The sequence below is a fragment of the Phaenicophaeus curvirostris genome, chromosome 3, assembly GCF_032191515.1.
Source record: "Phaenicophaeus curvirostris isolate KB17595 chromosome 3, BPBGC_Pcur_1.0, whole genome shotgun sequence".
Classification (NCBI taxonomy): Eukaryota; Metazoa; Chordata; class Aves; order Cuculiformes; family Cuculidae; genus Phaenicophaeus; species Phaenicophaeus curvirostris.
In genome coordinates this window covers 18,201,761-18,214,671 of record NC_091394.1, presented here as the reverse complement: position 1 = coordinate 18,214,671, position 12,911 = coordinate 18,201,761, and the positions used below count along the sequence as shown (strand labels likewise).

Here is a 12,911-nt window from a genome sequence, read left to right as displayed (position 1 = left end):
TATGCACAAGTAATTCAAACTGCTGCATTTTAGATGTCTAGCACTACTACTCTCTTCAAATGCTTTTATTTTTTCATCTTTTTTTCTTTATTAAAGTTGTAAAGCAATACTAGGAGCAGATCTAATTTCCACCAAAGTCAACAGGGATGTTTTGGTTGACTTTTCTGGTGCTTGGATTAGTCTATGTGTAGTAAGTAAACAGGTAATTCAGTGTTCAGAATCTCCTTCCAGCATTAACATAGTCACTGTTTAAGGGAAAAGACTAATTTTCACTGCAGTAAGCAAGGTCTCCCATCACCAGAAGAAAATTCAGAACCTGGATGAAATTCCACTCTGGTGACAAAGAAGAAAGAATCTGAATGCATATGATTTAAATTTAAATCCACATTGATTCAACCATCCCCTTTCTCCTCACTCTTTTCTCCCCTTCTTCAAAAGGCACAGTGCATTGCCACTTAAGAGAATTCCACACTTTTTATTAATACTTCAAGGTACTAAGGCGCATTCAGTACTATAAACCAAGCCTTTCATATAGGTAAGGGGAAATGGAAGTCACACTGAATCTATAATCTCACTGTATGGACCTACTGTTCAAATCAGCATTAAGGTTGGACTCGATGATCCGGTAGGTCTTTTCCAACCTGGTGATTCTATGATTCTATTCTAAGTGCTATTTCCAGAATACGATGCTTTCTTACAGTGTAGAGGATATACAGAGATGTCTGACCTCATTCTTCAGGTTTCTTGCCAAGAAGTGTTCAGCTACATGGGCTGGAAGCACATTCTCCAGAAGCACCCGATTTAGGTTCTCCATGGTTTCAATCTCTTCCCGTTCTTTTTTGAACTTGTTCTTCCACAGGAAGTCTAACCTACAGTAATATTCATTCTGTTACAAGAGGACACAGAAGTAAAGAAACAATAGGCATCTTGTCCTGCTGGAATACAGGTTTAAGAGACAAAATAAGCACAGCATACACCCCAGACAAGGCTATTATTTGGTCATCCAAATACAATTCCAGGTCCTACAGAAATCAGACCCCAAGCATGCACTGTGACATATGTTTCATCAAACTTATAGCCCACCACAACAAAAAAGCCCAGGAAAAAAAATAAGTTACAAGGTGCCTTAAATAACGGAAGATTTATTTATTTACTTTCAGGCTTTAGTAGAAATTAGTTTCAGAAATCAAACACTATTATGGAAACAATTTACAGTTTCACAACTTAATTTGATGTCTCATCTATCTGAAGTGTAGAATTTCACTTGAAAATAGTGGGCATTTCAGGAAAACACAAACTTTTATGACCTTGAAATTACATCATGCAATCAACCTGGTAAAAGTGGACAGTACAAGAATAAAACAACTTATAGATAAAATATGTCTTCAGTTTATCAAATCATTGTCAGAATGGCCCAGACAGTTTAGACAAATCAGCTTTACTTTTGTTGGGATTATTTTCCTTAATTTTATTATTTACACTGCTTTTATAATGCTTTATCCTTCTTTTCTTTTTGTCCCAGAGTTTTCATAATAGTTTTTTAACATCCCCAACAGTAGCAATAACTGGAATTATATGGAAATGTATAACATTCTTGGAATATCAGTATTTATCAAGATGCAATTTCATTAAAAAGATGTTGAAAAATGAATAAAAATGCATTTTTTGTGGATCTCTTTCTGCTTCTTTTCAATACTGTCAATGTTTTGTCATAAATTCTATAGCATTATTTCTATAGTAAAGCCTCAACTGGCCTATCTCACTTGAGCTGATATAAATTAAGAGCTATTCCAATGTAGTACAACAGTTGAACCCTATCATGCAGCCTGACTGAAGACTATGTTATTAACTAGGAGAACAAAGTTATGATGCCAATCTTTTTAAAGAAAAATCTAAAAATGTTAAATAATACTATTAGCAGTCAGTAAGCATTCACATCAAAAGGGGAGTGGTCCTTCTATTGAACAGTGGCTGTCACAGCTCAAAATGATGTATAGATTTTTTTTTGAGTTCACAGCCAAAGCTAGAATAGAAAGTTAAAATGAGGTGGCATTAAAATGATTTGGCAAGATTTTAAATATGTGTATTATATATTTATACATCTAAGTTCCCCACATAGATGATATAAATTCAAATGCCACCAACTGTATTCATGCAGAAAAAATCCAATAAAAACCTAGGATGCCAAAATTATTTGCATAAAATGACAAAAGTAAACTGGATGTCTGGCATAAAACTGAAATTATGTATCCATACATTGTACCAACTTTTTATTGAAAAGAAAAGATGTTAGATAAGATGAAGTCTTCAAAAAGATAGATGTCTTCTTTAAGAGCTAATATTAAACAGATAATTTATTTACTGCTTTTTTATTTATTGAATGAAATTTAGGCTGCCACAAAAAATGTCAGAGAACTCAGAAATCAAAAAGAATAAAGCAGAATGTATTCTATTAATTGCTTTGAAATTGCAGTTAAAAAGTTAATGTATCACATTTCAAAATGCCCATTCAGACATTAAAAGCAAAAAAACCCAGCCTTATTAAAGCTTACTTTACATTGTGGGTTTTTTTCAATTGTATGATCCAGCCAGTTTGGTATATATGTCATTAAAGATCCCGTTCAATCTCTGTAGCCTTGTAGTCATGAAAACCAAGATTGCTTCTTGCTTCACACATTATCCCCCAAACCTTTACAACACATAAGAATGAAAATGTCTTTGAATGGCCCCTATACATCTGCAAGCACAATGGCCTTGAGATACTAAATTTTCCTTTTTCACCTGCTTTATTTGACAGCACTTCTCAGCAGTTGAACATAGTAGAATGCCCAGGGAGGAATAAAGGACATGGCATTCCTCCCTCCGCACATCAGAGAGCAACTGGCTTTCTCCAAGACAAGAACTACCATGCAATTGTGCAAGGCAATGCACTGCAACCCCAGAGGTTCAAATCGGTGGTAACTTCTTGGGTAAAAGGAGTTAAGTGCAACAAAAACTGATTTATGTCTCATTGATTGCACAGAGACGGGTTTATCTATATTTTTACATTCTAATGGGACAGTCACCTGGGTGGCTTTTTAATATTTGCCTGAATGAGGCAATTAATTAATTCTCCTCACTAAAAGAATGTTACATAGAAAGTTAAGATAAACACCTCTCGGGTAGCTGCTTGTGCCATAGGTGGCATTCAGCTAAGAGGCAGCAAGGGCAGCATTAAAGCAGGTAAGACCATTAGAAATTAAACCTGGGTTTTCATTCAGATGAGGGAGCTAAGGAGATTCCACCTCAGAGCCATTACTTACAGACAGCAAGTCTGAGAAACTGTCTCAACGTGGAACGTCAGCAGAAGATATCTTAGAGCACATGAGTAAGATGATCATCGAGAAGTCATCAGCTCTAAAGTAACCAAAATGAAAAGCTGCTGGCCTAAACCATATGGTGAATAGCCTGATCATTCAGAACAGCCACAGTTTCAGCGAACTGAGAAATGGTAAGGGTATAATACAAATCTTTGGAAAAGAAATAGGGTGACCCTGGGAACAATACAGGAGGTACTTCTGGGGAAAAAACTGTGCCAAGGAAAAGAGCTATTTAAACACATTAACTTAAGCAGATACAATGGTGAATGGTTGACACCTCTTCTGTACACATGCCTTCATCTACTACTACAAAGAAATCAATGGGCATGTGAATAGGAGTGAAGTTTGAAAGAAGTTATCATTAAATTCTCTCAGAAGAGGCTCTTGAAAAGACTACATTATCTAAGAAGAGAAGGATCCTCTCAGTGAATAAAAGCTCACTAAAAAAACAGAACACAGACTACAAATAAACAGCTTTCATGGCTGAGGGAAGTTGCTGTAAACATCTGGACAGTAAAATAGCCAATGAAGTTCAGTGTTGATAAACACAATACGACCAATCATGGGAAAAACAAAATATTCATCAGAGTAATGGAATATGTGTAATTTTAGGTACAGATGAGAAAGATATTCACAGGCTATGGCAATACTGGTAATTCAAACTGAACCATAAGAGAGATAAAATGCTCAGCAGTGTTTAAATATGAGTATAATCTTTACACAGCCTAGACCATACCAGAGTGAATTCTCAGCAGCCTGAGCAGGATCCAAGAATCACCATTCTCAACGTATCATATGCCTGCTGCTAGCCTGTTTTCAAGTAAGTCTATCAGTATGCCTGCAGAATGAAATGTGTCACTTAATGCAAGGGATTGTCTGTAGCCTATTCTAGCATGACCATCACAAAAAAAAAAATAAATAAAGCACTTCGACTTAACCAAGTGATCAGGGTCAGTCAAAATGGGTTTATGAAAGGGAGGTCCTGCCAAACTAACCTGATCACCTTCTTATGACAAGATGACCCACTTAATGGATGAGAGAAAGGCTGTGGATACAGCCTCCCTGGACTTTAGTAAATTACTTATACGTTGACATCTATGGAAGAAAGGTAAGGATGAATTTTACTTTGCTCACATTCCTAAGATGGCTGAACAGTGTTGTGCAAGTGCCACTCAATGAAAACAGCAAGCATAAAGTTTAAAAACATACAAGAAGCTGGACATTGTCACATGACCTCTTATCAAACCATGAATTTTATTATAACACAATGTTGAGAAGACTAGCAACATAAAATGAGTTTAACAAGTGTCAGACAGTGTAACAGAAAGCAAAGCAACCAATAGCTGTTAAATGCTGGCACAGAAATGACGACCAGGAGGAGGTGGGAAGCTGTCCCTGAAGGGATCACTCTATGCAGGTTCATTTCCTCCCCTATTTTCTTCCCAAGAATTTGCTACCAGTCAGTATCACTAACAGTAACTTACATTGGCAGATCTTATGCCAGGTATGTATTAAAATTAGTTCATAACTTTTTCTAGTTATAATTTAGACTTTGAGAATGCTTGAAAGCACAGAGGTTTTTTTCTTCATCTTCTTTAAAGGACAACAGACTTTGTTGTCCAAAAATCAAAGGCAACAGACTGAAGAGCCACAAACAAGTGGTATCATGACAAGAATCCTGGACCTGTTATATCTAAGTACGTTCCACACTACAGCAAATACTGGAGAAGCTGCCAGATATGATATTTTTGGCTAGTAACCTGCAGGGCCTGCTTGGCAATTCAAATGACAGTCATTAAGTTTTGGCTTATTGCAATGTAAATGACTGATTGAAAGACGGTATGTGATAAGATCCTTCCCAAGGCTGTAGGCTATGTGGTACAGGCTGTTCATGAGATTTCACACGGATTGCCTCTTCCATCTCAGAGCCCTGTCTTGCACACTACATCTTTCCTGCACAACAGGTGGAATCATAGCTTTTAGTCATGAAGCATGTACAGACCTCAGGATTTAGAGAGAACTACCCTTGTACCTGCCCTCAGCTTCGTAGAGGATAAGACTATTGACATCACATTTGTACTAAAAAAGCACAACTGGGTAATAAAAAGAGTAGTTTCCTGTTGGGTCATAGTTTTAGTGCAACTGTGGCCTCAGCATGTGGTACACTGCTGTGTGCATGCTACATTGTTTCTGTATCTGCATCAGATGGTAATAACTGTGAAGAAAATAGCTTGTAATTAAGCAACCAGGGAGACAGCAGATGGATGCAGACAGATTGGGAGCACACTAGGAAGCTGTGAGACAATATTGGTCAGCATGACAAACAATAGTCCCAGCACACCATCAGCATAGTATCTCAACAATGGTCATTGGTGAGTTTTAAGGGGATATTGGAAGGTAATAAAGAAAATACATTTTTAGAGGCTTTTGGACACTCCTTTGCAAGGGTATGGGGCAGAACAGAATAAAGGTGTTTTTCAGAAAATCTAAAAAATGTTTGACAAGGTGAGAGGCTGCATGTTGAGGCTGGCATTGTGTCCACTGATAGAGATGAAGAGAAGCGTGCACCTTACCTGTCTACCCAAAACCAGTAATGTGATGAAGAATATAAACAAAGAAATTGAGCCCATTGTCTTCAGGTCTTTCAGTATCCCTGGCCTATAAAAGAAAAACATAAGTAAAGCTATCTGCTCAAAAGTTTAAACAAAAATACTTCAGCACAAGAATAAGGCCACAATTTATTCTACTTTCTGGTATTTAAACAAAGCCATTTGAACATTACATACTTTATTATTCGATGAAATATTTGTATTTCTATTATGTAGCTTTAATTACTTCTACTGCATTATATGCACATGTGCCTACTTTTTGAAATCCAGTAATAAGATGAGGATTTAGCAAAAATGGTATCCTTGTTTGCTTACAAATAGAGAGTATTTGATGTTAAATATATGGAGGCAGATCAAAAAGAGATTTTTAATGCAATAACACTGCTTCCATAATGGAGAGCTTGACTGTATCCAATGAATGTGAAGAAACAGTAACTAAAGCATCTAACTCAAGATGCCTTTTCACCTCAGAATCACAGGTGGCACAAACTAGATCTTGTACAGAATTTAGTAAAACCTCTGCTTTGGGAAAAAGATACTAGAACTTTCCTACTGTTGCCACTGAAAGAAGAACATTGATGAGAGATTCACAAATTAAAACACCAATAGATGCATAGCTTGACTGGCAAAAATCAAGGCTGCCAGAAACATATGCTTGTCCTGTGGTTCTCCAGCCAATCACAGAGATATCCTTTCCACTAGTGCAATGAAAGCATAGAGACTTCTATCTTTTTAATTTAATCTTTAGATTTAAGAGAAAAAAACTACACACTTTTCTAAAAATTCAGACAATTCGCAAGCACAGCCAATAAAGTCCAAACTGTCAGTCTAGTAAGTTTTTCAACAGCTAAGACTGCATTTGTAAAGTTTTAAGACAATGTATTAGTTCTGAGCATGATTTTTGTTGACTTGCAGCAAATGTGCTCTAACAGCCTTAATTATGTTCAGTCTTAGGCCTTAACCTTAATGATGAATTCTTCCTAGTGTCTTTTATTACAAAAATGCAAATTAAGCCATACTCTATTTCCTATTGTATGTGATTTTAATATCTTGCTCAGACTTGTTTATTTTATTCTAATACTTTTAAGTGTGACATTAAATCATGTATTAACTGCAGCATTTCAATGATTTTAAATTGTGATTTGCAGATTATATAGACAATCATGTGGGAAAAAAAAAATCTGTTCCATGACTTAAGAACTCTAATTGGAAATATTTAATTTCCACATGTTTCAGAAGGAGTGGAGTTATCTACCTACCTTCTGAGAGGTGCCATTGCATACATAAATTTGCTGTAGTCATCCAGCATGGGCCCATGAGTGTGCAGAAGGATAACATTGTAGCCCACCAATGCAATCAGCATTATCACCATTTTCAATTCATAATTTATCCTCAGAAAAACAGAACAGGAAATGAGTCCTAAGATGCAGCTGTATATAAAATACTGGCAAAGAAAAATCAGACAGAAAATATTTAGAATTTGGCCTTGAATAGGAAATTACACATGATAAAATGCTCAGCCTAGTTTAAAAATCTGATTATTAACAGACCACTTAAGCGTGGAATCTATTGCAACCTGGAACATTATGATTTAAGGACAGTCAATAACAACCAGATATTGGTATTTCTTAAAATAGACCCTTTTTCTTACTAGGTTCCAATTAACCCAAAACTCAATAGAATCCAGAATTTGCTCCTCATTCATGGTCCCTAATTTTCACCCTTTGTCTCTTTTGATTTACTCATCTGTAGTAGTCAGGAGTGCCTGTTTGTAGGACAGCACTGCTGATGTTTAAGTCTAATGTAAGAGCCTATTGCCGAGAGACTGACAGAAGATTTATTCTGTTCCACTGCAGAGTTTTCACTCATGCTTGAGTTCAATAACTGCCCTCTATATATTACTAGTATAAGGGTCAAGGTAAAATGTCTAAAGATCTGAAACCAACAATTTCACTGCCTATTTCACTGCAGTATTTGTAAATTGATGAAATACATAGTCATGAACCTCACAGATACACAATTTTACAAACTCTAGAAGCAAAGCTAAGATACGAAGAATATAAATTAACGTGACCTATGTATAATATCAAAATCAAAAAATCCTTTTGTCAAATCCTTCTGAGTTATGACTACATAAGAACATATCCAAATGTTAAAAAAGATATTTCTTTCCTATTTCACATGCATCAACAAAAATATGTATTGTTGAAGTGAAATTTCTGTAAAGCTATTTTCTCTGGATACTTCCTGGAAATGGATTTGGGCATCAGAATTAATGCTGAAAGGGGAATAATACAGTCTCACTAGAATCATTATCTTAGTCCTTAATATAGAGCACCTTTGCCAAAGACACTTCCTGAAATTACAGTCCTGTGTTTTGTAAGGAAGCTGTCTTTTCTGAAACTACAAAGCATTGTATTTCCAGATATACTAATTTCAGATTACTGTTGACTTGTTGATGCCAATACTTTTGACAGAACCTGAATTGTTGTACATTGATTTTGGAGGATCACTAAGAAGAACAATTTTCATGGCACCCATCAGACAGGACTGATCTGCCATCTGAATCTTTGCTGTTACTGTAATTTGCTTGCAGATCTGCTTCAAATAAGAAATAGAAAGAACTGCTGTTCAGAATCACCAAAAATAGAACTTCTCTGGTGGCTGCATTCCACAGGAGGTCACACTCCAAATTCAGTGTTATGCTGTTATGCAAAATTAGCAGCATCCATTCTTCACTCTGTGAGTCATTCTACTTGTGTTCTACTAGTTTTTGAAAAAGAAACAAGCGAACAAAAGGAGTGTTGAACCCAAAACTGACAATGATTGAAAAACTTCCAAGTGGAATAGAGAGCCTGTTAGTGTTCTACAAACCACTAATTTTTAGAAATGTGCAAAACATGTGAAGAGCTGACTAACACCTTAGTTATACAAGGGAAAACAAAGGAAAAAGGCACAGGAAGATTTTTTTTTTAATTTTTTTTTTTTGAAGAACAGCAGACTGAATCTTAATGAGAGGCGTTATTTGTGAAAACTGTTTCCCACAGATTCTTGTTGAAGTACTTATTGGTAGAAGAGAGAACAATATACCTTCCAAGGTGTTCAAAACTATAACAAGTGATATAAAAAAGATGACCAGAAAATCTGCTTATTAAAGAGCAAATAAATATATATAAAAACCAAATACAAATAAGCATTGCAACAATTTATTTCTATGTTCTTTTGAGTGCAGAGGCTGAGAGAATGACTGCATCATTGTTTTTGATAAAAAGGATAACTTGATGTCAAGGCCAAAACAAAACATAGGATAGGCACCTACCCATACCTGGTGGCATTTAGTTAGCTAGGTTTGAAGAAAGTCACGCTCTGCTTTTGCTTTATCAGAGAAATGCTGACAGTTCGAAGTGCTGCAGTTACTGTAGCTGTTTTTTTCCAGAAGAGTTCTATACATAATAAACATCTTGCTTTTGTGTTTGTCTAGGATTGTTTAGTTTGACACAGGGAATAGCTGGTTCATGTAAAATATATTGTGTGGAAATCAGCACACACCATTCTCCTAATGGTCTCGCCAGTTCTGCACAGAGATAAAACAATCTCTTTTCTCCTCTTACTGCCTCCTGCTTGTTCATCCAAAGACTATTGACCTATTTGGCATAATACACAGCTTATTATGTTCAACTGTAGGTCTTTTGTAATCCCTTTAGGAATCATTGCTCTCTAGGATACCAATCCCACTTTTTGCAGGAACACCCTTCCCACTCTTCTTGCATTTGCCTCTGTGCTTTTGTTCACACTAAGATATCTTCTTCAAATCAGTCCAGACCTTTTAAACAGCTTGTACAGTGGTACTCGAGTGTTGTGTTTCTCCCTCCCTACACCCTACATCTTAATCAAATATGCAAAGACAGAAGTGTGATGATGACAGATATCAGGTCAATGATGATAGTAGTGAATATTTTCAGGCCTACCATTAGTTCTTGTGAAACTTGTTTGCAGATCGACCTGGTTTTCTCACTGACAGTGATGTGGAGCTTTCAGCGCACGGTCTGCTTTGCAGTTGCTGTGTGTTCTGATATCTCATAATGCTCATTTGTTGGCATGGGTGAGTTACACTTAGTTATGGGACTGTTTACTGTTTTTTTTAATCTTACATTAATTGAAACTTCTAGTTTCAGAGCACTAACCTCCTTTAACTTCCCATTTCCTTCAAATGCAGTTGCAGGTGACTGAAAGAAAATTAAGCTTTTCCTGTAATGTTAAAAACTGGTGGGTGTTTAACTTTGAGCAGACCTGGCAACAAGCAATTTGGTGTAATCATTGTAAACAAAAAAAAAATAAAATGTAAAATTAACTTACCGGTAGGAAAAAACAGTTGTTTTGTATACACCACTGTGTCTGATTACTCGAATTAAGAAAACTTGCATTTGATGAATTAAGAACTGAGGGAAAAGCTTTCACAGCATTATCCAGGAAAAACTAGAGAAAAAACAACATATAATCCATTAGCTTGTCAGCTGTTTAAGGTCAAAATAGAGAGGAGAAATGCAGAAGCAGAGAAAGTTTTGCCAGTAATCATTCAACTTTTGTACTTCACTGCAAATTGAAATAGAAAAGGGAAAATGACATCACTTGAATATTTCTTCCTGCACGCTCAGACTAAAACAACTTTGTTAGCCTCCATCTGACACTTTCCATCTAAATAAAAAATGAAAGGTTCTTTGTTATGTTATTTTAATATATCACAAGCTCACACACTAGAAAGAATGATGAAATAAATTCAACGTGAATAATTTCTGGGTTTACCTCAACTGAACCTCCTATCTAAACACAGGAGGAATTAAAAGAAATAATAAGAAGTCTTTACCAAAGTTGATTTACATAAATGTAATCCTTCTTATAATAACAATGATGGTATTTATATTGGTACATATGTCTTGAAATAGAAGAGTGGAACCAGTATCTCTTGGGTCATCAAATTCAGCCAAATGATATCACAGGTAACACCATCGACCCTTTGATGTAGAGATCCAGTGCTTTCTTAAGGAGTTAGATTTTACTACATTGATTCCACTGCTTTGAATTTCACCACTCAACTGTTTCTAAGTTTAACCAGTATGTACGGCCAGTTCCCATGTTTTTTCCCTTGTGCTAATCTCATCCTTTAGCTTTCAGATACCTCCTTTCTCTCCCTAGTATTTACATTGCCAATATTTAATGCCATCTCAGCCTTCACTATGCTCAATAATGTCTGGTTTTGTAGTTCCATCCCAGCAAACAAGCTCTTTATTCCCCTAATCATTCTAGTAGTCACCCTCTGTACATACATCTTTCAATTGAACCTTCTGGGTGAGCAAAACTGCAAACACATTTCCCAGGTTTGATCAGTGAGTTGTGCAATAAGCATGAACACTAATTCTGCAGAAAATATGTTTCCATACATCCTAGGATGACAGCTCTCTTGCTTGAAGCTATAAAACCTTAATGGCTCATCTTACCTCATGCAAGCATTGTGTCTGGTTCAAACAGATCATGAACTTACGGCAGCTTAACACATTGCTGCACATTGACAAAATCCTCAGCAAGTGTTAGGTAGTTTTCCTTCACTGGGGCTCAGTTAGCTAAATATAGTTTATACTTACCATGAGCAAGACCAGTTACATGGATGGTTATTGTGATTCAGATGAGTTGCATTAAACCCACATAATTAATCAAAATCCTGAACTCACTGCATCTCTGCCTGATGAGCTTCTGTCTCGTATCAGAATTTGTCTGTCACTGGTCTGTCAGACTAACAATAATCTTTCACTCTGTACTAAATTTCATCCCAGTTCCTTCACTCAAATCCTCAGCTGACTTCTGTTCTAAAATCTCATGCCTTCCCTCACAGACATTGCCTATCACCTTAATTTCATCAGGAAATTTCACAGTCCCTCTCATACCTCCCTCTCACCCATTGTGCTCTGCACACAACCAGTTTGTAAACCACCTCTAAATCCTTTCCCTATCCCCATTTTTACCTATTCCCTAGACCAAAACTGATCAGTTCACTCAGAATAACCAAATCTGGATGCAAATAATTTATTGATTTACTAACACTAGATCTGGTCTGCTGTAGCTCTGTGTAGCCAAGTTCTGAAAGCATCCAAGGAGGGAAACCCAACACCCACCTTTGGCCATGTGTCCCAGCATTATACTACCTCCACAGTGACTTTTTTTTAAAAAAAAAGTCTATCCAGCCTGCCAAGCCACCACCCATGGTCAACGCCTTGATATGTTCTGTGGCGCTGCTGAGAAGAGTTTGAAACCAAACTGTAACACCCCTTCAACAGAAGCAGGATCAGTTACGTGCTCATGAAGGTGATCGATGTGTCTTCTGTTACCAAGATTGCTTTACAAGAAGTTGGCATGACCTAACCTAACACGCAGAATGGGTTCACCTTTGTCTGTACAGTTGCACTTTCAGGTCATCTTCCTTTTTAAATATGCTTCTCTGACTGTTTTTTGTGCAACTACACATAATTTACCTGCAATCAGTTAACTATACATTTGGGGTCAGTATCAGTAACCCAACAGATAAATCACAATACCTAAATCACACCATACAAAATGTTAATAAACACCTACAAATTTTAAAACATCCTTCTGTAACTGATCTCAAAGAGCAACAATCATGCACAAACACAAAGTTATGTGCCCATCTGCACTGTCTCAAGGGATGTGTTGGTTAAATGCACGCACTCCCTCTTCTGGGAGTATGGGTTACCCTGCACATGCACCCCTTCTTCAAGGAGGTGTGGGTGCTTTAACTTTATTTGCCTTTATTTGTATTGATAATGCACACAGTGGTGAGAAAGCACCCCACAAGTTCAAGTGCTCCAACAAACCCAAGCTGTGGTTCTCTGCTTGTCATGGTTCACACTGTCACCTCACAACCGAAGCACAG

General features: G+C 36.7%; 1 protein-coding gene across 1 annotated transcript in view; it reads right to left on the bottom strand.

Annotated features, from left to right (window-relative positions):
• Positions 1-12,911, bottom strand: part of ADCY2 (adenylate cyclase 2) — a 211,528-nt gene that overhangs the window by 16,837 nt on the left and 181,780 nt on the right. The window contains exons 17-20 of the mRNA XM_069853468.1: positions 10,325-10,444; positions 7,228-7,412; positions 5,933-6,017; positions 728-886 (exon numbers count right to left, since the gene is read on the bottom strand). Coding sequence (XP_069709569.1) covers positions 728-886; positions 5,933-6,017; positions 7,228-7,412; positions 10,325-10,444 — 549 coding nt within the window. The remainder of the gene's footprint in view (positions 1-727; positions 887-5,932; positions 6,018-7,227; positions 7,413-10,324; positions 10,445-12,911) is intronic.